This window comes from Hippoglossus hippoglossus, chromosome 1 (genome assembly GCF_009819705.1).
Source record: "Hippoglossus hippoglossus isolate fHipHip1 chromosome 1, fHipHip1.pri, whole genome shotgun sequence".
NCBI classification, from domain to species: Eukaryota; Metazoa; Chordata; class Actinopteri; order Pleuronectiformes; family Pleuronectidae; genus Hippoglossus; species Hippoglossus hippoglossus.
In genome coordinates this window covers 1,926,572-1,952,843 of record NC_047151.1, presented here as the reverse complement: position 1 = coordinate 1,952,843, position 26,272 = coordinate 1,926,572, and the positions used below count along the sequence as shown (strand labels likewise).

Below are 26,272 nucleotides of genomic sequence, written 5' to 3'. Positions count from 1 at the left end.
TGTTAATATAAAGCCATGTTTGCAGGGAGCTGGGCCACCAGAGAAAGCCCTGAAAGGTTCACTTTGTGTCAACAGCTTACACTGTTTCGGAGGTTTATTCAGTGAAGTGAAGCTAAGACTGACCCTCTCATGTTTTGGTCCTGATCCCAAAGACCCAATGTTGTAAATGTATTTATTTCTAGCAGTTATCATATCAGACACATTCATTTTTTTCTTTGTACCTCTAAATACAAATGTCACACAGAGAACCAAAGCCTTTTTGTATGAGGGTTGCAAACAACAGTATTTAGTATTTGTATTCTCATGATTTGTTTTATTAGTCGGGCGATTACCTAATCATTCTTTGTATTAATCATTTGTTATAAAAAAAAATATTCTTGAACATATATTTCCCTGAAAATAGAAAACAAGCTCATCGCCATTCTGTTAAAAACCAAGATGATATTTTCATGTCTTGTTTAGTCAGGCATTTTTATTTTACACTGTGAGGACAAAAATATCCTCAGCCGTCGACACGTGGGCGCACACGTGAGGCGGTCATGTGGGTTGAACACAACAACAAACCCGTCCAGCCAATCACATCGCCCCCCCGCGCTCAGGCGGTCTCGCGCTGGGCTGCTGCAGTCAGTGGACGATGAGCGGTGAGCGCGTGAGGACCAACATGCCCGAGGTCCCGTCCGGAGCTCCGGAGGTGTCCCGGAAAAGAGCCGCCGAGTCCGGACCGCTCTCCGAACATAGACCGAAGTGGAAGAAAGTCTGCTGGGGCATCCTGACCAGCCAAGGTCGGTGCATGCTGAGCTGTGGTGGTTGAAATCTCAGGCTGATGCTGCTGAAAACAAGCAGATCTGTATGGAAAATGATACAGTGTGGTGAAGTGACAGGCCGTCTGTTCTGTGCTTGACTTTTGATGCTGAGGCCTCAAGATATGTACAGCTCAGGCTCATCCTGACCAGCTCCACAGCAAACTTAACAATTAGAAATGATATCAACATATCATCTCTCGACCAAAACTCAAAAATCCACTTATTAGACATCCAGGCTGATAGAGAGTAGCCTACATTAGGGTTAGTTTTAAAAATGGTGGTGTCACATGCAGTATTTAGAGAATACCAAAATTCTAGAGTACTGAACGCATATTTTGTGCTTGTTGTGCAACCCATTTGTTTGTTGTTGGCATTTAAACTATTGTTTGTGATTCCAACCTTTGCTGGTTTTAATTTAGTTTTTCAATAGTGTATTTTTATTCATCTAATACACTTTGTGTTTCCATACTGAGAGGTGCTATTGAAATAGTTACTACATCACACTAACCTCTCTAATGTGATGGCTGGAACTGCTTCTCTTTGGGCATCTGATGTCAGATGGTCCTGATGATGATGATGATGATGATGATGATGATGATGATGATGATGTCCTCACATGTGGTAGAGCCATATTTGGCTTGTAGAAGCAGTTATTCCTCCCTGGTGTCAAACTGAAGGAGGATCATGGATCCTGATGGTGGATCCTGATCATGGTGGCAGCTGATCGTGAATTATGATTACAACTAGATTGCTTAGATATACAATATTTCTACTCACATATACTATTATTGTATAATACCTCCATCATTACAATTGTCATTGCTGCTCCTTCATCTCCGTCAGACTTTTGCTTTTGTATAAATACTTGAAACATTGATACATTGATACATTTATGTTAGACGCTGTCTTTTCACATGAATGGTGTAAAGACTGTTATTTTGTTTATGTGCTCTGTAACACGCAGCATCTATTGCACCTCTGTCTGTCCTGGGAGAGGGATCCCTACCATGTGGCTCTCTCTGAGGTTTCTACGTTTTGTTTCCCTGTTAATAGGGTTTTACCCTTGCTGGGGGTTAAGGGCAGAGCATGTCACACCTTCTTTAGCCCTATGAGACACATTTTGATTGGTGATGGGCTATTGAAATAAATATTTATTGATTGATTGATTAAACTCAGCAGTGATCCGACAAACGAGAAATGTATAGCTGGACAGGTTATGTTATGACTGTCTCAGGAGAACGACAGAAATGTTCTTGCAGTGTTGGTATTAATAAACGCATTGCTTGTTTGGTGGGTTGTCAATAAACTGTCTGTGAGGTGAAGCTGGAGGTCTTCACAGGTCTTCATCTGTTGACCAGTAGAGTGACTGAGAAGGAAAAGTTGAAATACTCCCTAGAATGATTAAATTGAATTGCTGCACCAGTTTGATTTGAGCTATTTAGAATCAAAGTGTATAGTTTGGCTTAAGACTGCTATTATAAACCAGAATGCTACCACATTAATATCACAACTGAACATTTCCGTTCGTGCTAACCCCTCAATATTAAAACTACAATAAAGTAGGATTTGGTTTGATTAAAATATGATCACAATGACAGGATCATGTGTTCCATTCCATCAGTCTATGTGCTGTACCTTTCTGCTGGTGTTTTCTCCATCAGTGCTGTGAAGGCCTCCGGCTCGCATGCTCAAATTATTCATGAACAGCAGAGAAGTGATGTGGGGGTGAGCAGGGACAGAGGAGTGCATCGTATTGTAGTATCCATGTTGCAGTAGTCTGTTCCTTTAAAAAGGTACTCCATTATAATATTTACAGACACAACCAACGCCAAATCAGGTGACATCAATTCTAAATGCATTAGTACAATAGTACAAAAACGTAAACTAAGGTGGACAATCAGCAGAGTTTAACCTTTAATACTGCTGACTGTATCAGTCCACTGTAGATGGTGAAATTAAACTAATGAGCAGGACTGTTGTCTTGTAGAAAATCAGATTTCTCATAGATTTAGTTGATATGTTTTTGGTTTTAAGATCAAAGAGCATGTCTTATATCACCCCACTTCAATCCATATCTGTACCACATGTTCAAACCTTCTTAAATACTTAATAGATGTTTTCTTCAGTATATAATGAGTTTTGAAATTCTAAATTCAATGTTTTTATTTAGTCACTCACACTAAGTGCTTCACAATGAATGTCTCGTTCAGCGATTCACATGCTGATGATGCAGCAGTGGAGGAGGGATTGATACCTCTTCTCACCGCTCTACACCCTGAGCCATGCAGCGCCCTAGCTTCTATAGGGATGATCATTTAATGCATTACACTTTAATCAAAGATTTAAGATTCATATTCAGTCATCTAAAACAAAAATAATTCAGATCGCTGAAACTAGCTAAATTACATTTCAGTCAAAAGGTTCTGACTGAAACTCAATCCAAATTGACTGTCAAAATGAACACTGCTAGCTAGCTGTTATTTTTAGGACTCTACATAAGGACAAGGACATTTGTGGAGGTTCTTTCACTTCTGTTTCATTCGAGATGTCGTACACGTACCAGTGGCTGGATGTGCCATGGGGAGACGGAGATATTGGTATGTTGTAGTTTGGACTGTGTGTGCATTCTGAGTGGAGTCACTGCTGCCACAGCTGTTGAGAAACAGATCTAAATATAACTAGAGAGAGCAATGCTACATATTCTGTTAACACATATTTTCCCTTCATTTAAAATGGCATTCATTTAGATATTCCTATTCAAAGCTACTATATGTACAATGTATCATCACAAAATAAAAATCTGAAAATCATGGTGAAAATGAATGTGTTTCTGTCACCACACCACACTGTCTGCCACGTAAAATCCAGCCTGTAAAAGTCAGGAATGTTATTCTACCTTATTGGTAGCAGTAGCTGCAGCAATGTTTTTTAAAATTATTGTAAGTATTATTTTGCTGTTGTTCATCTCTATGAATTGCACGAGAAAGGCAGTGAAATGCACCAAACTTAAACTTAAACACTCCTTTAGACTCTTTATATGATTGTTATGTCTTCATAGTGACTCTGACTGCATGAATTTGTAGTCAAATGAGAGTTAGCTACCTGCATACTTTGCCCTCTATATCTGTTGAGGTACTACCATTGGGAGTCATTCAAGTCAAGTGGAGGTGAACACTGACAGTTTTATGAATACAGCTCAATATTTCACTTAAATTAAAAATGTCCCTATTTCTTGTCTCTATGTTCTCTGCGTGTCCAGGATCCTGGGCAGATTGCTCCCCTCTCCATGAAGCAGCTTGTCAGGGTCGACTGCTCGCTCTGCGCACTCTGCTGGCCCAGGTGACAAACACAGACGCACACACACACACACACACACACACACACACACACACACACACACACACACACACACACACACACACACACACACACACACACACACACACACACACACACACACACACACACACACACACACACACACACACACACACACACACACACACAATTTGGTATGTTTATATGTTTCTATTTATAAGCTAGAAACAATATTTACTGTGTTCAGCTTTATTCAGTTTAAAAAGTTTGAAAACAGAATGACATGGAATAGGATACAGCACAATAAAATTTGAAACAAGCTGAAGCGCGGCCATGTCCACAGAACCTCCGTGCCAAACAGCAACAGAAGCAATAAAATGCATTCCTTACACCACATCCAGTTAGTCAACTCTGTTTCTCATAAAAAGAGCGGAAGAAGCCCTTGGTGTAAGATCGTCCTCATCACCTGCTGCTGAATCTGTAAATCGGGTCGGTCCTTTATCCTCCTTTTTTCTTTTTGGGGTGTTTTTGTAAAAAAATCACTGGATTTTCCGCAGTTCCACTTGAACTCGCCATAACTTTGCCGGTCAGCTCACATCTGAGGTAACTCTGGAGCCTTAACACAGGATGAGAGAAGAATTAATTTCAACGGACACTGACCTAGTACCGTTATGATATTAAAAATGACTTATCCATATAACAAGACTGAACTGGCTTATATTGATAGCTGAAGTCTGTTTGTGTGGTGATTGATTCAAGTAATCTGTTCATTTGACATTTGGTATTTTGAGGGAGAGATTTGCTTTGTTGCATGTTGTTTGCAAACTAAAAGTGTCATTTTGGACAGTGCTCATCTGTCCAGCCTGAAAGCCCGATGTCAAATTGGACAAATGTGGTTAGGAAAATGAGTAAAAGGGGAAGTGGGCCCACTGATCCCATACTGCTAATGTATGGGATCTATACTGTTGTATTATATTCATTATATTCAAGTGGCTGAGAAATTCATGCTGTAAAGACAGGAGGCTGTAGATGTGAGAAACGTGCAAATCAGAAAGAATAACTGAATGAAGTTAAACAGACAGATAGATGATAAACAAGGCAGCTTGCGTCTGCGCATACGGTCATAATGCTTTTATGTTTTAGGGATATCACGCCAACATTATCACTTTTGATCATGTGACCCCTCTCCATGAAGCCTGCCTATCTGGACACGTAGCCTGTGTCAGAGCATTAATAAATGCTGGAGCTAATGTAAGTATTCTTCTTTTCACCACCACCATTATTCTATGTGTGATGTGTGATACAGTGAATTAGCATTACTCATATTTATGCATGTCTCCAGGTAAATGCTGCTACCATCAATGGCGCCACTCCTCTGTACAACTGTTGTGTTTCTGGAAGTGTCGGCTGTATGGAACTACTGCTGCAGAATGGAGCACACACACACACGTTACACACACACTTCCCGTCAGCTCTGCACGAAGCCTGCAAGAGAGGTAAATACATGGGAACAGGAACCTTGTATGCAGGATGTGACTGAACAGTTTTGTACCCAGCAGACATGTGTAGCTACAGTTGGATTTGCACAATATCCCATCAGCAGATTTTGGTTGAATTTGGTTGAACCCCATGACTAATGTTCTTTCCTCATGGTAGCATTTTCAAACTGAAACTGATCAGCTAATGGCTGCAACATTTATAAGGTTGTAATAATGTTCAATAAGGTTTCCAGCAGGGGGCAGTGTAATCTGTAAACCTCAATTCAAATACACTACTTAATCCCTGAATGTTTGTGAATGTTACATCATTGTAACATTGTGTGTGTGTGTGTGTGTGTGTGTGTGTGTGTGTGTGTGTGTGTGTGTGTGTGTGTGTGTGTGTGTGTGTGTGTGTGTGTGTGTGTGTGTGTGTGTGTGTGTGCGCGCGCGCGTGTGTATGTGTCTTCACAGGTAGCAGCCAGTGTGTAGAGTCCCTGCTGACTCATGGGGCAGATCCAGACTATGAGGTGTCCCACCTGGGCTCTCCTCTCTACATGAGCTGTCTGCACCAACACACAGCTTGCTCCAAGATTCTGCTGCACAGAGGTGTGTATCATCTACTTCAGCTTGTTGCCATTTCAGTCTGTGGCACGCCTGTGTTCGCTCGGCACGCTCTTGTACTGTGGATAGGTTCTCACCGTTCTTTATCCTGTGTGCAGCACTGATAAGGTTGTTTTTTTCTGAAGTGGATATTTTGATTACCTGTTAGTGTTGAAAGTATTGCTCATGCAACTTTAACATTGGTCACAGTGTTGTACGAAGATACACTTGTTAAGTCCCATCAGATAAATACTAACGTGGCAGTTTTAATCTCTAGATTCTTCTGGGTCTGTTGTTCTTCCAGAGGATTGTTATGATTCCAATGCTCAGACAGCCTATTTGTGTGATTATTGTGAGCATTAACTGAGTAGTTCCACCAAAGAGCAACTTCTCCCTTTGTGTTTGTTTCATTTAAAGGGTTTTCAAATGTCTGAATGCAGAAGTGAAACAAAGTCATTGACACTTTGTGACCCCCCCCCCCCTTGTGACCACTGGAGCCTCTCTGTGAAGATGCAATGTTTCACTACTAGACTTTTGAAGGATCCAGTCCCACTCTGTTCCACTGCAGAGGTTAAGCTCTGTCTATTTTCTCCTCCCCTCTTGTCCTCTCCAGGAGCCAATGTTAATGTAGGCAGAGGAGGAGACAGTCCTCTTCATGCAGCTGTCAGACAGGACGATGCTGATCAGGTGTCACTGCTGCTCGACTATGGAGCTGATGTCAACCTCAGAGACAGCAACAATCAGCGACCTGTGGAGTTAGCACCTCAGGGTGGAAAAACACAGCAGCTGCTACAAGCATTTGAAGGTACCACAACAACAACAGTCGACTGATGTGATTTTCAATACTGATGTGTACAAAATGTTGAAATTAAGGAGGACTCTGTCTCTCTCCAGTTTCTCCGAGGAGTCTCTACCAGTTGTGTCGTATCCAGATCAGGAATCTGATTGGTCGATCCAGACTGAAGGATCTCCCCTCCCTTCCTCTGCCCTCCCTGCTCACCCACTATCTGGAGCACACATAGAGGGCACACACACACACACACACACACACACACACACACACACACACACACACACACACACACACACAAAGCAACTGCTGCTTTTTCAGATTTAAAATTTTGATGTGCCACGCTTCCTAATTAACTACAATACATGTCAACATATCATCTCTAGGGAGTTTACCATGAGTTTGGCTGCTGCAACATCATTACTATCATCACACATTTAAATACACTGAAGTTTTGATCTAGTTCACACTGTACTCTGATACATCTTACATTGCCTCTGTGTTGCCATAACTACCACAGTCTTTCTTTTTTATGTTTATTTGGTAGGACTTCATAATCCCCGGTCAGATGATAGTCTGACAGCTGTTCCAGATGTTTTGCTCTTTATATTGGCTAAACAGAAGATGTCATTTTGGGAATACGGGAGTATTTTTTCCAGTGACAAGTGCTGGCCTACAATTATCTGTAATTACATGTAAATACCAATAAATTATCCATGACCTCATGACCGTCATAAAGCTCTTTGTGTACTGTGTCAACATTGTCAAATAAATATTTATCAAGGATGTCATTGTTAGTGGAGGGAGTATTCAGGTATTTTACTTTGTGTAAAAAGTGTACTCCTTTACATGCAAGGAAAGTGTAAGTAAATGTATGATATTATAATCAGTAAAATGTTCTGAAAGTATTACAAATACACTTTGCACAAGTAAGATCAATGTGACTGGTACCCATCATTAGTATATTGCTTCATTAGATTAGCACTGCCCCTACATGAATGTGTAAGCAGCACTAACTGTATTGGTTCATTCATTGTTTGGTGTTTAAAAATTAAACTAGTGGAAATTCCCAAAGTGCCACCTCCATAATGGTTTGTTTTGTCCAAGTTGGAAACGAATTAAAATTTAACCTAATCCAACCTAATCTCTGAAATGAATAAAACACATTTATATTTAATCAGACTGCATCTTTCTTGTTTTATCTCACAATTGAATGTTGAATCTAACCTGGAACGCCTTGGTACGTGCAGTTGCGTTTTCTAAAGTGCAAATAAAACTGCACAACTTGTGAAATATGCACAAATCAATCAGGAATGGAGTAAACACACAGCAAACATAATATTAACTCACAGTGAGTGGCAAGACTCTCTTTCTCATATAACATGGTGCAGAACTTTTTACACACACTAACTCACGACTCACAAAGACAACTTAAACATGCCGTTTTTACAGGCTGTAAGGCATTAAGACCCATGACACTTATGGAACGATTTTACTGTACACACCTATTTTTTAATTGCAAACTTGATATACATACGTCAAGGCATTGAAGTCAAATATTAACCCAATATCAAGACACGCTATGCAAAAAAATAATGTAATTAAGAAAATAAAAATGTAATTATAAAATCACAGTAATACGTCTGTTCTTCTTATTTTTAGGTCTTCATAAGGTCTGAGAAGAGACTTTGCAGGTTTACTATCCATTATTAGTTGTATGGTAGTGAGATGATCAAAGTGAGAAATACAGATCAAAGGGGTTTCGTTGTCCTCCAGTTGGATGTGTGGATGAAGAGTGTTGCCTGGAGTAACAGGTTGTTCATATCAGGTCACTCCCTGTACACACCTATGATCCAATTCTGCACATGCTTTATGTAAAGTCTATGGTTTTCACTCAGGGCTGAAAAAAGATGACAGCAGAATATAGATAAATAATGTATTTGTTCTAATACTTTAAATAAAAATCACTGCCTGTTGACACTTTTATTATATGTTAGATCCCTGGATCACTTCAGACTTGTCGTACCCGCATTCCTTCTGAATGTCAGATGGGTCACAGACCAAAGAAATAAGTGACCCGCATGCCAGCTCCCAGGTGTGGGCTGAGGAACCAGACAAACCACGTCTCTCAGCACCGAGTAAAACCTGTTCCTATCTCCTCGACGCGCTGTCAGAAGCACAGGGACACAAGTCGGGTGTTTCGAGTTTAAATGGGAAGCAATATACTGAGCACGTGATAGAGTGTGGAGGCACAGCGGCCAGAGTAGAGCTATTCAACCCGGCCTCAGGAGTGTGTGTGCGGGCTGGGCAGAGCGGAAGAGCAGGGGCAGCTCCACCGGAGCCGTGTCAGCAGGAAGGTTAGCGGGGCAGGAGCACCACTTCCAACGCGGGGACACAGGAGCGCTCCCCCCGGCCTGCAGGAACACGACACTTCAGGGTGAAGCCGCACCCTCTACCTGTCAGCGAGCAAGTGCCAACATCAGCAGCTACTCACTTCTTAGCTGCCTTTACCTGGCTAGCTACAGTACCAGCCGGTTAGCCCTAGCTCGAAGCAGTATCGGCTAACCGAACCTAGCTTAGCTATCCGCAGCCCGTCTCCTCGGGAAGACCTTCCAACATGAGGCTGAAAGTGGGATTCGTTTTACGGAGTTTGCTTTTCATTGGGATCTTTCTCGGTTTGGTGGTGCTCTGGTCGTCTCTATCGCCGAAACCCAGGGATGAAAGCTCATTTGGAAAACGGGTGAGTCAACAGCAAATCAGTTCTCTCTAAGTGTCCAACAGAAGGAAGTGCGCATAGCGTCAAGTGCTACCAGTGTTAGCATAACTCAAGCACAACGTGTTAAAATACATTATCACATTAGCTGTGTGAAAGCAGCGTGTGGACGGAGACTGATAATGGTGGAAGGTGTCATCACTCCTAAAATTACACGCACGAGATCACGCTTTCATTCAGCTAGCCATACTACGCTGGTTGTCATGGAGATTGGCCCCTGGCTGCTTTGATATTTGTCATGAATAGACACGTTTGGACCAGCAGTCACATTAGTACTAGTTCCTATATTGGGTTGCAGATAACAAGTAAAGGCTTCACTCCAGGATGCATGTCCGCATATGTCACCATGTCGGTGTCATTGGCTCCTTAGGCGGAACTGAGTTGTTAGTTAAGAGTTGGCAGGAGTTCAGCTCAGTCATGCCGTTCGTATCAATGGGTATCAACGAGAATCTGTCCGGATTCAAGTGCAGTTGGCTGGAGCTCGTATCAGCATATCCTTCTTTCAAGTGATGATGATCATATAAACTCACACACCCTCACGGTTGAACTTATTGTAAATCGCTTTGATAAAGGCGACAGCTAAGTGACATGTGATATGTAATCTAATTTAATGATGATGGATTTGATTGATGATAGATTATCATATCCTGTAAAACTGGAATGAGAGAAACTCTCTTTAGATCAGTGAAGTTAGGCCTGTAGTTTAGGATATTGTTATTGACTAATCAGCAGATTATTTTCTCGATGACTGGATTAAATGTCTTTTGTAAATAATAATAATAATAAAAAGTCCAGATACAGTGAGAAATAGTAATATAATTTAAAATATAACTTTTTAAATACATGCTTTGTTATTCAGTTTAATATAAAGCATTACAGAAACAAAACAAATGTTGTGCTTTTACTTTGAAGTACTTCCGATATAGTGAAATAATAGTAGTAGTAATAATAATAATGAACGTATCACAATAATCTGGAGCTGAATTTGACTTGTGGTTTGACCTAGTTGTTTCTGAATGATGTTTGTGAATTAGTAGGTAGGTAGGGCAGTCTATGCTGCTTCCAAGTGATGATGATGATGATGATGATGATGATGATGATGATGAATAAATATTCTGTAAAACTGGAATGAGAGAAACTTTTTTAAGATCAGTGAAATTAGGGCTGTAGCTAACAATTACATTTGTTAATAACTAATTAGCAGATATGTTTAATGATTATTTGATCAACTGTGAGAAATGCTGATATAATTTCCCACAGTATTTATTTCCCCGTATTTTAGTCATACAGTTGTCTCACAAAACTTAGGTTTACAGTTGATGACAGTTTGAACATTTGAACTCGACAGATATGTAAACGGTTGTCATGATCCCTAATATTCCCTACTTTTAGGAATATTACAATGAACTCCAATTCAGCTGCTAAATGGAATCATTGTAAACTATTTTCAGTCTTTCACTTAAATATTTGCGGCCTCTCTAAATGTTATGATCAGGTGATACATTATTTATCCTTGAATCATGAATGTATCCTCCTGTATTCACTCTTACTGAACAATGAGAATTCATTGCTTAAGGAGAAGGCCTTAATATATAACTCTACTCACTTATTCACAGTCTTTGAATTTGTTAATGACCCCTCTCTAAATTATGGAATCAGTGTTCTTTGAAATCTTGTCCTACAAAAATAACAAAGGGTCATGGGTGGTATCTATTGACCACCAGTTACTGACATTACTTGTTTTATTGATATTCTGACTAACACATTCAAGCATAAAATTGAAGAAAACTAACCCTGTTATTAAATAATTTACATGCAAATTATAAAGCACATTTATTTCCTCCCTATTAGCACACTAACCAGGGTTTAAGACAAATTTTGCAATGCTTTGTTCCAACATGTTCAACCACTGTTAATATCTGATGTAATGTTAAAAATGCATATGTGTAATACATACTGGCCTCTGTCACATCCCTTAATGCAGGATGACAATTTGCTGCCTAAAGGAGAGCTAGCAGATCATTTTAAGCCTGTGGTGCCCTGGCCTCATGTGGAGGGGGTGGAAGTTGACCTCAACGCCATCAGAGTCAAACATGGTGAGTTTCATTTTTAAACATCTCATAATACAGATAGCTATGCATCCAGCATGAGTAAAACATGCAGCTGTGGTCAGGCTCTGAGATGTCATCTTCTGCCTTCTACTCTGAAGTGATGAATTTGCAGCTTACTGTAAAACATGTTGTCAGTGTAGTCATCATTCATTAGATTGGATGGATAACCTGGCTTGTTTACTACGTTATGTACATAGTAATATATATTTCCATATGAAAACAATGTCAGGAGTTATCATCAGATTACTTTTTGTGTCCAGTGTTTTTTCAGTATCTCGTTCATCTCAGTGATCTGCTCTGTTATGCTTCTTTAAAACAAACTGACTTTGGAACAATTATTCTTGTTCCTTTTATTAATTCTCATTCTGAATGAGGATTCAACTTCTTAGCCTTCTGTTCACTCAGCTCAAAACATGCCTGTGTAACATTATCTCCGTCAGAATGTGCTGTTGTGAAAACTGCTTGTTGGGTTTCCTGCTGTAAGGATGCTGTAATTGGCCACTTTTTTAAAATCAGTGGAAGCGCATCCCTGCAAACGTGGTACACTGGCTTCACTTTTACTTCAGAAAAAAAAAAAAAAAGATTATTTATCCATTTCTCTGTTTAAGTGTGACAATCAATATCTATTGTTGTCCCCACAAACAGTCTGAGGGGACCACCCTCAAGGACATCTTAGTCTATCTTATGTTATTTTCTTTTACTGCAGAAAAAATTGTCATGGGTTTTTGTGTCATCCATTGAGTACTGTTTTTTGTGTCTAGGAGAAGCTAATCATCCTCCGAACCCTGACCAACAGCCCAACCAGAAGCAGGTGATCCAGCAGCAGTATGTGACATTCAGGCCCCACTCACATTCCTACGACAACCCTGTCCTAAAGAAAGGTGTTCTGGGAAACTTGGAGCCAAAGGAACCAGAGCCTCAAGGGGTCTCCGATGGTCCTGGTGAGGGAGCTAAGCCATTTGTTCTGGGTCCAGAGTATAAAGACTCTGTCCAGGCTTCCATCAAAGAATTTGGCTTCAACATGGTGGCTAGTGACATGATCTCACTGGACAGAACCATCAGTGATATACGCCATGAAGAGTGAGTTTCTCTTCATACCTTCTTTACACATTATACTGTTTGTTTTAACTGATAGCCCTACCACTGTACCACACTACTATGAAAGGCTCTCCTAATATGGCATGTCTGTGTTAATTGACCACTACACTTGGCAGGTGATTTAAAATCCCTCCCTGGATAAAATAACTGAAGTACAGGCCAAGTTTCAAAAGTCAAATAATGTAAGAATAAATCAAAATCCCTGTGGACTGTCTCCTTGTTAAGTTTAAGTAAAGCAAAGTGAGTTGGGCCAGATATAAAATTTGACAAATGAGTGTCTGGACTTGTGGAAATTGTTGATGCGCATGCATGCACGCACGCAGGCAGGCTATTTGTATGCACCTTCCTGATTGTCTAGTATGTAAATATTAAGCTGTTGATCAACTTGTCTCTCAAGCAAACACAGGGAGAAGGCAGTAAGGAATAACCTTTACACACCCTGCTGAACACACTTACAGGTCAGGACGGATGAGCCGGTTCTTCACAATAGCACATCATAAATGCACCATTATTGGCATCACTTCACCTCTGTGTCCCACTAAGTTTCTTCAGTAGCTCTTTCACAAGATGATCACTCAGTCTTCAAATAATCCAATGTTTTTTTTTTCCAGCATGTTTTATTAATTTAAAGGGGACATAGCATGCCCATTTTACCACAAGTTGATATGGTTCCTTGGGGTCTTAATGAAATGTCTGTAACATACTTTGGTCAAAATACCACAAGGATCATTTAAAACAGCACCCTTTTTACCCTGTATAAAACAGCCCTCCACAGAGTGACCTGTTTTGAGTGCCTGTTCCTTTAAATGCTAATGAGCCAGCTCCCCCCTCCCCCCTCTCCCCCCATGATTTTAAACGATATAAATTACATATTTTATATGATATAAATTATCAAATATGCATCCCATACTTTGTATTCCCCTTCTGTTGTCCTGGAGTTTTAATTTTCCCAATCACATAATTAAATGTCCCCCTCTGCCCATCCACTACAAGCACACTAGCAGATAGACAGAGAGAGAAAGAGAGGGGTGGGGGGGGGGCTATGAAGACCATGAAGACCACCAAGGCCATGTAGGGAGACTTCCAGTGCCTTGTTACGACACAAAACCCAGGAAGCTCAATCGAGTCACTCAAGCATGACGTTTCTGACTTAGAGGAACCATAACAAAATGCGCGAGTGTTTTTTTCCTAGAGTTTTTGGGTTGGTAGACATGCCAGATACCCACATTAACGTGTAGAAGCACTAACAAAGTGGAATTTGCATGCTATGTCCCCTTTAAGACCCAGCAATAAAGAGAAAACTGTACTCACACCCAGCTAAGACAGGAACACACCAGAAAACCCATGTCTTCAAGACCACTGATGTTCATGAGATTGTTGTTACTTTAGATTTGTCCACATACAAACAGCAGTGTTTGTTTAAAAAAAATGAATGCTAAGAATCCACAAGTAAACGAGAAACATGAGTCTGGACTGTAATATACAGCACTTGCAGTTATATAAATATTCATTATCATTGTACAAGATCAGATGTGTGTTTAAGGGTGTGTCCATATGCACCTTACAACATTGTATGTTTGTGTCTGTGTTTGCGTAGGTTGAAAACTGAAATTTATACACCTACAGTGCAACTATTTTGAAGGTTCTCAGCTGTATTTGTTACCTTACAATAACTCAATAAAGATCACCAAGAGATTATTATCCCGATCCGCACCAAATTCAATCTGTTCATTATATATACCAGATTTTTTCATTAAGATCTCTGCATTAATTCTAGAGAAATCTACAAATTTTAAACAATTTGCTCACAATGAGAAAGAAATTCTTAATCCGCCTTTTAATCAAATCCGCTCCAAAAGTGAATGGATTGTTCCCTGGCCCAAACCCTTCCAAGTTTCAATAAAATAAGCAATTTTTGTCAGACCAACAAACAGACAGACGGCAGTGTAAAACATAACCTCCTTGGCGGTAACACCCTCAACCCTGAGCTCCCCAATGATATCAGGACAGCAGAAAGTCTACACATCTTCCGCCGCAAACTAAAAACACATCTCTTCCGACTATACCTTGAATAAAAAAATTCAATAATAAGTAGCGATTTAGTAGCACTTATATGGCACTTTGTAGTTTAGCTTTCTTGAAGAAAATTGTACTTTCTTGGTTCATGTTGTTCTGGGTTTGTACCCTCATGGTTTAATGCACTTATTGTAAGTCGCTTTGGGTAAAAGCCTCAGCTAAATTAAATGTAATAATAATGTAATAACAGTGTTGCATTTTAATAAAATATTTAAAATGAGTTTAACTGACAAGTGTTTCTTGTGCAGACTAGTGAGGATGGCAACATTCAATTATTTTGCCGTCTGATGATGCACATTTTAAGTCGGTATCCATTTCTTTCCTGGGAGATCTATCCAACACATCTCGTCTAACAATCCTCAGACCCTTTTGCTTGGAGACTTAGCCATTGCAAAAAAGACCAGACTACTGAACTGAAGGAATATTGGATTCATATGAAGCAGCAGCATTCCTAATGGGAACCTGTAACATTTCTGAATTCATCTAACTGATCTGTCCCTCCTCCCCAGGTGTAAATACTGGAATTATGATGACAGACTGCTAACCTCTAGTGTGGTGATCGTCTTCCATAATGAAGGCTGGTCTACACTGATGAGAACCATCCACAGTATCATCAAGAGGACTCCCAGGAGATACCTGGCAGAGATAGTCATGATAGATGACTTCAGCAACAAAGGTGGGTTGCTTCTCTCACATGAATGGTTGGAAAAATTTGACTCTTGCATTAAATGTGATTATTCCTCGAAAAATTCAGCAACAATTGCACAAAAATAAGCTGTGTATGTGCGTGTGTGCGTGCGTGCATGTAGTCCATCTGAAGGAGCGTTTGGAGGAGTACATCAAGCAATGGAATGGTCTTGTCAAACTCTTCAGAAATGAGAAGAGAGAAGGACTGATCCAAGCTAGGAGTATAGGAGCAGAGAAGGCCAATAAAGGACAGGTATCATCTGCTCTTACTGCTCTACTAGAGCTACTGTTGTTGACCTACTGTGTGTAAATATTTATAATAATTTTTTTATAAATGTCTTATTATTACAAAAGTCTACATCCGGTTTATAAGTTTGGTCCCTCAGCTTAAAGGTGTTCATCATCACAGACATCCAAGTGTTAGGCCCAATCCCATTCGCCCCTTGGCCCTACCCCTTGGTTTTGCGTGTTCACGTGTAGGGGAGATTTTTCTGACCCTTACTTCAAACCTCGGGATACCCAGAATGCCTTGCGAATCACCGGCAAGCTGGGAGAGAGACCCACAAATGTAGTATTTTCTCCATTAATAAGGATTTAAAAATTACAATAATGATTGTAATATCTTAGTTTAATATCATTTCATTGTATTAAAAATGTTTTCACAACAAACTTTTTTTTTAAATATCGAGCACGCTAGCGATCTTTTTTTTTTGCATGCTAATCCCGTATTTTCACATAACGTCATGTCGCAAGGGGTGAAATGGGATTGGGCCTTAGTGTGTGTTTGTTTTCTAGGTACTGATCTACCTGGATGCTCATTGTGAGGTGGGAATCAACTGGTATGCTCCACTGGTTGCTCCCATTTCAAAAGACAGGTAGCACACATGCGCACACATGCACCAGTACTCACACGTTATCATAGCTGCCCATATAAAGAATGGTCATCATCCAGCAGACACTGTTTACAGACTAGTTTATTACTTAATTGCAGTCAGATGATTACATTGCGATTTTCCTTTTCAGCACATCTCCTCTTTTACACATTTGGTACTTTCTGTGTGTTTGATGCAGTATGAAAAAATACAACAACCTGCAGTTGGTACATGCAGGCAGGCACTTCATCAATAATGGTATCCAGTTGTATATCTGTCATTTACCTTATTCATTGTAAAGGTTGATCAAAGACACAATCATCACTATTTTTCTTACAGGTTATACTGTCTGTCCCGATGAAGTGACACTTTTATCACTTATTAGCTCTGAAACCTCACATATATCAGTCAGTTGAGGGTTAAAGACAGTAAATCACACAGGGTGGATGATTTTAGTTTCATGCATAGAGTTTTCACTGATGAGCCAGAACATTATGACCACCCCATCTAATAGGCTGTTGGTCCTTTGCGTGCTGCCACAACTCGTCCGACCCAACAAGGCATGGACTCTGCAAGACCTCTGAAGGTGCCCTGTGGTATCTGGCTCAAGACATTAGCAGCAGATCCTTTTAGTGCTGAAAGTTGTGAGGTGGAGCTGCCACAGATCACACTCGTTTCAGCCCATCCCAAAATACCCTGCTGCCAGTTTATACGTTTGGTCCCTCAGCTGAAAGGTGTTCATCATCACAGACATCCAAGTGTTAGGCCCAATCCCATTTCACCCCTTGGCCCTACCCCTTAGCCCTTCCCCTTGGTTTCAAACCAAACACTTCAAGGGGTACCCAGAATGCCTTGCGAATCACCGGCAAGCTGGGAGAGAAACCCACAAATGTAGTATTTACAGTCCATATAGCCCATCCCACAACACCCTGCTGCTGGTTCGTGGTTGATCCCCCCTTAGACTGCTGTCAGGCACTCACTGCTGCTGACTAGGAGCACCCTATAAGCCTTGCGGGACCCAGTTGTTTGGCCATAAAAATTTGTCCCACATAAAAGTATCTTCAGGGTTTACATTACAACTGTCAATTTCTCCTACATGTTGACTACGAGAACAGACTGTTTGCTAACTGTTCAATACATCCTAGACCTGACGTGTAGCTGTTATAAGAATATCCACATTATTTGTGTCATCCATTTTTCATCATGCAATCATTCAAGATAAGCTAGGACTGCATAGAATTGATGAATGGTAGTTGCTGAATATTGGAACCAGTTGGATTTCTGTCCGACTTGATCCCAACCTGCTCTGGCGGCATGCATCATGTAGCCAAGATAATTACAGCACCTTGATCTCATGAGAGCCACAGCTGCTCTCTATGGACTGGAAGTGAAGATACTTAAAATAACTGTGCAGATGTAAGGCCTCAAAGTGTAATTATCTGAGATGTTGCCTGCTCTCAAGATGAATTTGAAAAAGCCTAATGTTCTGGCTCACTGGTGTGCATAAGAAGGGTCTTTTTTAACATTACCAACACCACACCATTGAGTACTGTATCTTCCAATACTGGCTCACTGTACACTATATACAGGCTGTATATTGTATATGCATCTGAAGCCATCCTGTAATAAGAGATGCAAATTCCCTATGTGTGAGCTACTCGGAGTGGAGTAATCATGTTTGAGGTCCACATTAATTCAATTTATTGGTCTCATGCACACACTACTGGAAATTTTGTGTGTGTGTGTGTGTGTGTGTGTGTGTGTGTGTGTGTGTGTGTGTGTGTGTGTGTGTGTGTGTGTGTGTGTGTGTGTGTGTGTGTGTGTGTGTGTGTGTGTGTGTGTGTGTGTGTGTGTGTGTGTGTGTGTGTGTGTAGGACAGTATGTACAGTGCCCCTGATAGACTATATAGATGGGAATGAGTACACTATCGAGCCTCAGCAGGGTGGAGATGAGGACGGCCTGGCTAGAGGAGCATGGGACTGGAGCCTTCTCTGGAAGAGAGTCCCACTTAGCCAGAGAGAGAGGGACAATCGAAAGCATACCACCCAACCCTACCGGTACACGATCCTGAGCCAGCATTCTAACAGTCATCCCTGTTCTGTTTGTGTCTCCATCTCCCATCCCTCCATCCCAACTGTCCTATCCTCTGCTCTGTCTCACTCTTTCTTGGTCTCTTGACACCCCTCCCCATGTCTTTTTGTTTTGCTGGCACTGCTGTCTGTATTTGCTTGTTTTCTTTCCCTTCTTGTACACCTCCCCCCATGTATCTTGTATGAATGGCCCCACCCCCATTCCATCAGAACGGTGTGCACGGTGCCTCTGATCGACTCCATCCATGGCCAGAAGTTCACCATCGAGGCCCAGGGTGGCGGGGACAAGGATGGCTTTGCTAGAGGAGCCTGGGATTGGAGCATGCTCTGGAAGCGAGTTCCTCTGGGAGAAAGAGAAAAATCACTCAGAAAAACTCAGACTGAGCCATATAGGTACAGAAAACAATGCCTCCTGACTAATGTGAGGACAAGGGCTAGCAACAATGACTTTCAGTCCTCTACTGCATCACTAACTTGTGAAAAAAGCTGATCCTACACCAACTCATGTCAGCACAACTGCCTAGATTAATCTCAGAAACAAAAATACAATGACCAGGGCGTACATGTACCAATAGCTGATGTTTAATACACACACTTAGTATATTTAATTTAGGATAACTAACCAACTAAACTATACCTATTTCTCCCCTGATGGGGGTTACCTTACAACTCTTCTGTGCATTGGCTGTTTGTCTTCTTATGTCTCTACTACTGGGAATTAATTGGTATTTCCCCATGATGTGTTGTGGGCCCTGTCTCTTAATTTAATGTGATTTATTCTCATACATCATCTCTCAGTCTGATTCTCGGTTGGCTTTTGTGTAATTAAGTGCAATTTAGCAAATCCCTTCTGTTATGGGAGTTTACTGGAAGCTGGTGAAAGGAGAACTCAGGCAGCAGCTGATGTCTTATGCACAATATTTTGATGTAGACTTGATGCATCAAGGAGACCAGAAGTTGGAACAATATAACACTAACAACACTAACAGAGTAACATGAACAATTGTCACCCTCAAGTCTGAAGATGTCTTCCACAGCATCCGCATATATCTTCCTCTACTTACGTCACCCATTCTAACAGCACATCCAGGAAAGGCTAGAATGGCTGTCACTCTCTATGTTACATATAGGTGTTCACATCCTATTGGATAGTTAAGCCTAAAGTATGCATTCCTAGATCACATTGTGTCCTTGCGTCTTGCCAATGATAAAATACGTAAAAAAGAGTTAGAGTTAGTTAGAGTTAAAGTTGGTGCCTCTCTGTCTGGTGCATCTGAGTTAGATACAAAAGTCCCTAAAAGTAGACACTACAATGTAGTGTTGTTAGGCCCTTTATCTATAACCTGACCTTGGGTACTGCTTGGAGAGAGAAGGGAGTATGCGTGGATGGCTAAAATTCCTCAACACCTTCCTCTTTTTGGGGGGTCCAACTTACATTTTGTTTTCAGCCCACTGAAATTACAGGGCCTTTTAAAGGGCTATGACTTCAGTAAAACATTAGTCCCAATCTAAAAGCTGTGGAAATGATGAGATCATGTTAACAGGTCAAAAGGGGAACTTCTGGTGTGAATTGGGTTCGGACTGGGGCACACTTAACCCCACCTTTCCCCAATCCCCTTTTCATCCATCATCTTTTTCTGTCTGTCTTTTTTTCCACTAATTTCTTATTTTGCTTGATTCTCTGTCAGTCTGCTCTTGTTTTTTCTGTGTTGTCACCATTGTTAATAATACACTGACACTGCTTTAAGTAATGTTGGACAGAAAATAATAGATTTTCAGACCAAGCTAAATAAAGAAGATGATGTGATCATTTAATACAGAACCTGGTAAACCCAGTAGCCTTGTAAGTGAACACGCTGATGCACGTGTATGAATATGTCTGTCTGTGGATGTGTGTGTCTCTCTATATACCCACAGGTCTCCAGCTATGGCAGGTGGTCTCTTTGCTATAGAGAGAGACTTCTTCTTTGAGCTGGGTCTATATGATCCAGGACTGCAGATATGGGGAGGAGAGAATTTTGAAATATCATACAAGGTAAACAGTCCAGTTCAACTACAGAATTTCTAAACACAGATGATTTCAAGTCTTCAGAGGAATGTTCAATGTTTATGAATATTTCTGTAGATCTGGCAGTGTGGCGGCCAGCTGCTCTTTGTACCGTGTTCTCGTGTCGGACATATCTACAGACTTCAGGGATGGCAAGGCAACCCTCCGCCTGCACACGTTGGATCCTCACCCACTCTGAAGGTAGAATTGCTTTGTGTAGATTCAAGACATAAACAAAAAAAATGTAAATATTCTGTTGCTTTTTCTTTTTATCACATTTGTAAAGCTGTGTTTAAGCATGGTTTCTCTCTCTCTTTCTCTCTCTCACTCTCTCTCCATTTCACACTTACTGCCCTATCAATAAAAAATGCCCGAAACCATCAGTGTCTCATTTATTCATCTGCTGACCAGTGTGCAGTTTTAGAACTAGTGCGTTCTAGATCTAATCAGATGTTGTTGCATGTTGTCTGTTCCTCCCAATACTTACTGTATATTATAAAAGCACATCTGTGTGTGTGTGTGTGTGTACAGAACTATGTTCGTGTGGTGGAGGTATGGTGGGATGATTATAAGGACTACTTCTACGCCAGTCGTCCTGAAACTCTCACTCTAGCCTACGGAGACATCAGTGAGCTTAAACGCTTCAGGTATAACATATATTACTACCAGATATACTTTTTCTGTATTTCTAATGAATATTCTGACTTAAATGTCTCCATTCTTTTGTCTTACTTGATCATACTCCTCTTCATCTCTAAATGTCTCACTTAACTCCCACTTACCCACCTAAAGGCCCCTGTACATCATGTACAGGTAGCTGCTTTCACAATTGCACTGCAACCCTGAACTTTTGCCGACAATACCCAGAGGAGCTGAATGTGTGGATGCAAATGTCTGAATCAGTTGAACAGAGCATTAAACAGACGAGTGGCTGTCGCTCAAAAGCAGAGGGTCTGTGGTTCGATCCCTGGTTTACCCAGTCTGCGTGCCAAAGTGTCCTTGGGCCACACATTGAACCCCAAACTGTCCCTGACAGCTGTGCCAGCAGTGTGAGAATAATGTTGGATAGAAAAGGAGCTGTGAATAGAAGCACTCTATGAATGTGACTTGTAGTGTCGAGTCATCAATAAGACTTGAAAAGCCCTACATAAATACAGTCCATTACCATCTACGTTACTCTGCCTGCTCCTCAGTGATTGTCAACAGAGCAAGTAATTGAGTATTGGTGCAGGACTTTTTCTACCACACATCACTCACACTTTGGCAAAGCCGTCAGGGGTAATTGTGGTTCAGTATCTTACCAAGAGACACTTGAGACTGGGATCAAACCTCCTTCCTTTACTTTTAGAAGTTGTTATGAAATAAATATATAATTGTTGTCTATAAATTGTTTGTTGTTTGTTGGCTGAACCTTTTGTTAGGGAGGAACATCGATGCAAGAGCTTCAAATGGTTCATGGAGGAAATAGCGTACGACATTCCACTGCACTACCCTCTGCCTCCTAAAAATGTAGAATGGGGGGAGGTAGGTACACACTGACACACGTATAGTTACTGTCTCTGTCATGGTTTTTAAATTAGATAGATTGTTTAATCATATTGTGTGTGTGTGTGTGTGTGTGTGTGTGTGTATGTATAGATTCGGGGTTTCGAGACAAGCTACTGTATTGACAGTATGGGACACACTAATGGAGGAAATTTGGAAATAGGACCATGCCACAGAATGGGGGGTAACCAGGTAATCAAACAATTAATGTGGTGTGTTGCTTTGTCAGCTTGTGGTCAAGTTTTCGACATGAAGGTTTTAACTGCTTCATGCCATTTAGTATTTTACTCTGGAGTCAGTGATTATTTTATGTGTGTGTGTCTGTCTTGTGTAGTTGTTCCGTATCAATGAAGCCAACCAGCTGATGCAATACGACCAGTGCCTGACCAGAGGAGAAGATAATTCCGCTGTCATTATCACACACTGTGAATCGAAAGAACACAATGAGTGGAAGTTCTTCAAGGTGAAAACACACACACTGGTCACTTTTGGAGACATTTATTAGACATAAATTGTCCTAAATTGGACAAGTAGTCCACAATTGGCAGTTATTTGGTCTGAAACTTGTCCTTAGAGGCAGCCTGTGACATACATGCACGCATTCAAAAGATGAGAGCACAATGATTCACTATGGAAAATGAATAAGAGCACTGTTTCTCTCCCTATCTTTCCAGGATCTCCATCGGTTCACTCATGTACCAACAGGTAAATATCTAAACTAGTTGTTTTGGTTTTTTTTTTACAAAAAACACTGTTTTCATGTGTTTTTCACAATCAACATTTTACCAGTGGAAGGAGGATTAAGCTGTTAGTGCTATAGTACTATTGCCCTTAAGATAACACTGTTGGAAGAGAAAAACACTAACGTGTGATCAGTTATTTGTAGGCGATGCAGATTGTGATGTGCTGCTTTGCTCACATTACACATATTTTAGCGCCACAACTCCCAAATATGTCTCGCGCTTGTCGTCTTGAGGAAACCAAACTATATATATCTATATAGATATATAGATATACACCCCTTCCTGTAGAAACAATGCATGGCACAATTTCAGTATACTTTCTCATTTAGTCTGTCGGCTGTTTGTCATTCAACGCGAAAGCAATCCATGATGGTAATTATTATTTGGGTGCTGACTAATGGTTGTAAGCTACTTTTCAAAATGCATTGTGGGATACATCATAAATTGGCGAACTCCCTATATAGTAGTGAGTGATTTTGGTCACAGCCTATGCTAATGATTTTAAAATAAGATCAATAAACAGTCAACGCAGGGACACAGGATTAAACCTGGGAACATGTATTTTTCATTTTATGGGACACATTGCGTTGTGTATGCGTGCGTTTTTACCTGTAATGTCATGTGATCGGGTTTTATCTGCAGTTTGATCACACAAAATGCATTTTAACGCAGGTGTAAATAAAGTAAGTGTAACTGCTTCAAACATCAGGAGTTATAGAGGCCGTGTTTGACAGGTAACTGTTGTGGAAAACTTAAACAAGCATCGGAGCTCCACTTTCACTTTTGCTTAAAGTAGATCAAATTAAATTTTCCTATCTGAGGGCCCCTTAATAGATCCATATTTGACCAAACCCCCCCTACTGGATACAGGAACCCACATGGATCAAATATACCTCTTGTTGCTGGGGTTTTCTAGTAATATTCATCTGTATTCTCCTAACAGGGAAGTGTCTCGACCGCTCCGACCTGCTCCACAAATTGTTCATATCAGACTGTGACAACAATAAAACCACTCAGAAATGGGAAATGAACAATATATTGGCCGTATGAGGACTACACAACCTGACCTACACATAGAGGACTATTGGGAGCTTGGAGAGGCCTGTATGAGGACATACACACACACACACAAATTAACCCATGCCAAGAAACACATTCATATTATACGTTTACAGTCTACTGTTTACAGTTTACTGTCCTTCTGAAGAAAAGATGTTCCTTTTATGAGCCAGTCATTGTCAGCGTACCTCCACCATGATGGAGTGAAAGTGGTCAGAGTTGGAGATACTGAGTATCCACAATTAACTGCTTCAGCCCGAAACCACTGGCACCAGCCAAGTCCTGCCTCCATCTAACTTTAGTCCTTGTAGTCAACTCTTACACAGACACACACACACTCCAGGTGGCAGATGAATTGGTTGATGTGGAGGCTGAAGCTCCTGGTCCTCAGAAAGACAAACACTGAACTTGAAACATGGTGGCCCCATCTCTGTCTGTTCTCTTGGGCTCTCAGGTCTTTTCTAAACCACTACATTAATTATATGAAGTGACTCACATTCATTCTAACTATTCAACAGTCATGCTCTAATTAGACTTTTTCAATCAACTAAACTAATTAGCCACTTACCAAAGATGGTAACATCATCAGTGTGTTTGTACATAACACAGGCTGCTGTCTGCAGGTCAGGTTCAGGTGAGCTTTAGGCTGGAAAAATATTTATTGGAAATATCAAAGATGATTCGGGTGAGTGAATGGGAACCAGCAGCCAGGTCCATATTTTTGAAAGTTTATCATTTGAATTTTGAATTTGTTGATGTCATGTGGATGTTTGTATTACATAAGCTGCTGGTTTTTTTTATATGAACAATCAACATGTGAAAATGTCAGCTGCTTCTTGTAGAGCCAACAGCCCAGTGTCAGTTGAACTACATCAGCCTTCGTCTGAGGCCACAGCAGAGAACAGGTGGAGAGGATGTCCTCACTTAACACACATGGAATCAAACTTCACGCCTATACTGAACAGTTCCTGTAGCTTTAGGCCCCATTCATATCTGGCATCAACATGCGTGTCCAGTAATCTGATCACAAGTGAACAGCTCTGACCCCCACCATTAGAATGTGTCTTTACATGTGACCACTTGTGATTGGATCTCACTTCCCCGCAAATAAGCATGTACATCATTTGTGTTCACAACAAAAACAAAATGTGCTGTTAGCAGCAATAAAATACCAATGTCTCGTCTGACCGACATTAAGAAAAGAATAAACAGTACAGCCTGAGTCTATTCCCCTGGTGTGTTCCTGACAAATCAAGTCACCCAAGATATTTGATACACTTGCAAAGTAATCTCTAAGGGTGTTTTTACCAGTCATGGACAAAGCCAGTTTACATGATTACGACTTGTATTTGTTTGAGAATGAGTACGTAAACCCACTGGGGCAGAGTACGTCAGCTAAGTAGGTGGTCCTTCAATGTCATCCAGGACACATTCACACTGATAAAAGAATGTGGCCACACGTGTCTCAGAGCATCTCTGAACGTGGTCTGAGTGAGCGGATCAAAAATGTGTTGTCTATTCGTCTTGAGTATGTTCAAATCTGATCTTAGTGCTGTCCACTTGTGATCAAGCCACTCAGATGGTCATGCAGATGGGAACAGGGTCTCTTACACACATGCACTCCCCAATGTATGAGAGACATTCTTGGCTGCCCTTGTCAAAGTACGACTTTTAGCTTGAAGCTATACAGTATTATGACAGGCTGAGTTTAGTTAACGAGTAAGCATAATGATTTAGCACATGGTATCAACACTGACCAGGACAAAAGTAAAATTTCTAAGTTGAAAACAAAGTGATGCTAATGTCCTCCTACATACAGCATCACCTGAAGGTCCCTTCTCCTTGTGCCATGTCTGAACCAGCAGTGCTCCATCCCTCAGAGAAAATGCTTTCTGATGCACCCTAGTAAAAGAAACTCATACACTGTATTTGTTTAGGAAAACTTGATTGGTTTCCATTTACTTGTGTTGATTTATATTGGCTTGAATGACTTTACAGACACTTAGATGGTTTAGAAGAGAGCGCAGTGATCTGACTGGCTGAGGACTCAGGACCTTCCTGCCTTACTGACAGTCTTGAGTAATTCAGTAGCTGACCCATTGACTGTGACTTAGTAACTGCCTGTCTAAAAATGAAAACACATTCAAAAAGGTCAAAGCAGAGGTGTTTGGTTGGGGAATGA

General features: G+C 40.8%; 2 protein-coding genes across 4 annotated transcripts; both read left to right on the top strand.

The window, feature by feature from the left end:
* Positions 1-597: 597 nt before the first annotated feature.
* On the top strand, positions 598-7,915 carry LOC117774664 (ankyrin repeat and SOCS box protein 5-like). 2 transcript variants are annotated; one of them, XM_034607284.1, is made up of 8 exons: positions 598-782; positions 4,063-4,142; positions 5,265-5,372; positions 5,464-5,617; positions 6,071-6,205; positions 6,813-7,004; positions 7,094-7,222; positions 7,734-7,915. In XM_034607284.1, the coding sequence occupies exons 1-7, from the start codon at positions 635-637 to the stop codon at positions 7,219-7,221; spliced, it is 945 nt and encodes a 314-aa protein (XP_034463175.1). In that variant the 5' UTR covers positions 598-634; the 3' UTR covers position 7,222; positions 7,734-7,915. The 2 variants fall into 2 exon arrangements, with proteins under 2 accessions (XP_034463175.1, XP_034463251.1); XM_034607360.1 differs by having other exon boundaries at positions 7,094-7,226; positions 7,738-7,915.
* A 1,260-nt stretch (positions 7,916-9,175) lies between these two features.
* galnt7 (UDP-N-acetyl-alpha-D-galactosamine: polypeptide N-acetylgalactosaminyltransferase 7) lies at positions 9,176-26,234 on the top strand. 2 transcript variants are annotated; one of them, XM_034605089.1, is made up of 15 exons: positions 9,176-9,729; positions 11,747-11,858; positions 12,635-12,953; positions 15,557-15,723; positions 15,857-15,987; positions 16,530-16,609; positions 18,907-19,089; positions 20,614-20,731; positions 20,822-20,944; positions 21,275-21,390; positions 22,165-22,267; positions 22,382-22,480; positions 22,623-22,751; positions 22,963-22,993; positions 23,975-26,234. In XM_034605089.1, exons 1-15 carry the CDS (start codon positions 9,607-9,609, stop codon positions 24,079-24,081), a joined length of 1,941 nt encoding a protein of 646 aa, XP_034460980.1. In that variant the 5' UTR covers positions 9,176-9,606; the 3' UTR covers positions 24,082-26,234. The 2 variants fall into 2 exon arrangements, with proteins under 2 accessions (XP_034460980.1, XP_034461060.1); XM_034605169.1 differs by lacking the exon at positions 18,907-19,089 and adding an exon at positions 18,481-18,663 and having other exon boundaries at positions 9,231-9,729.
* The last annotated feature ends 38 nt before the right edge of the window (positions 26,235-26,272 follow it).

Bases quoted from the DNA above. Each gene is read 5' to 3' on its own strand.
- LOC117774664 (XM_034607284.1), top strand. From the start codon at position 635: ATGAGCGGTGAGCGCGTGAGGACCAACATGCCCGAGGTCCCGTCCGGA. The intron at 4,143-5,264 runs GTGACAAACACA...TTTATGTTTTAG, and splicing joins TGCGCACTCTGCTGGCCCAG to GGATATCACGCCAACATTAT. The intron at 6,206-6,812 runs GTGTGTATCATC...TGTCCTCTCCAG, and splicing joins CAAGATTCTGCTGCACAGAG to GAGCCAATGTTAATGTAGGC.
- galnt7 (XM_034605089.1), top strand. From the start codon at position 9,607: ATGAGGCTGAAAGTGGGATTCGTTTTACGGAGTTTGCTTTTCATTGGG. The intron at 11,859-12,634 runs GTGAGTTTCATT...TTTTGTGTCTAG, and splicing joins CGCCATCAGAGTCAAACATG to GAGAAGCTAATCATCCTCCG. The intron at 22,994-23,974 runs GTAAATATCTAA...TTCTCCTAACAG, and splicing joins GTTCACTCATGTACCAACAG to GGAAGTGTCTCGACCGCTCC.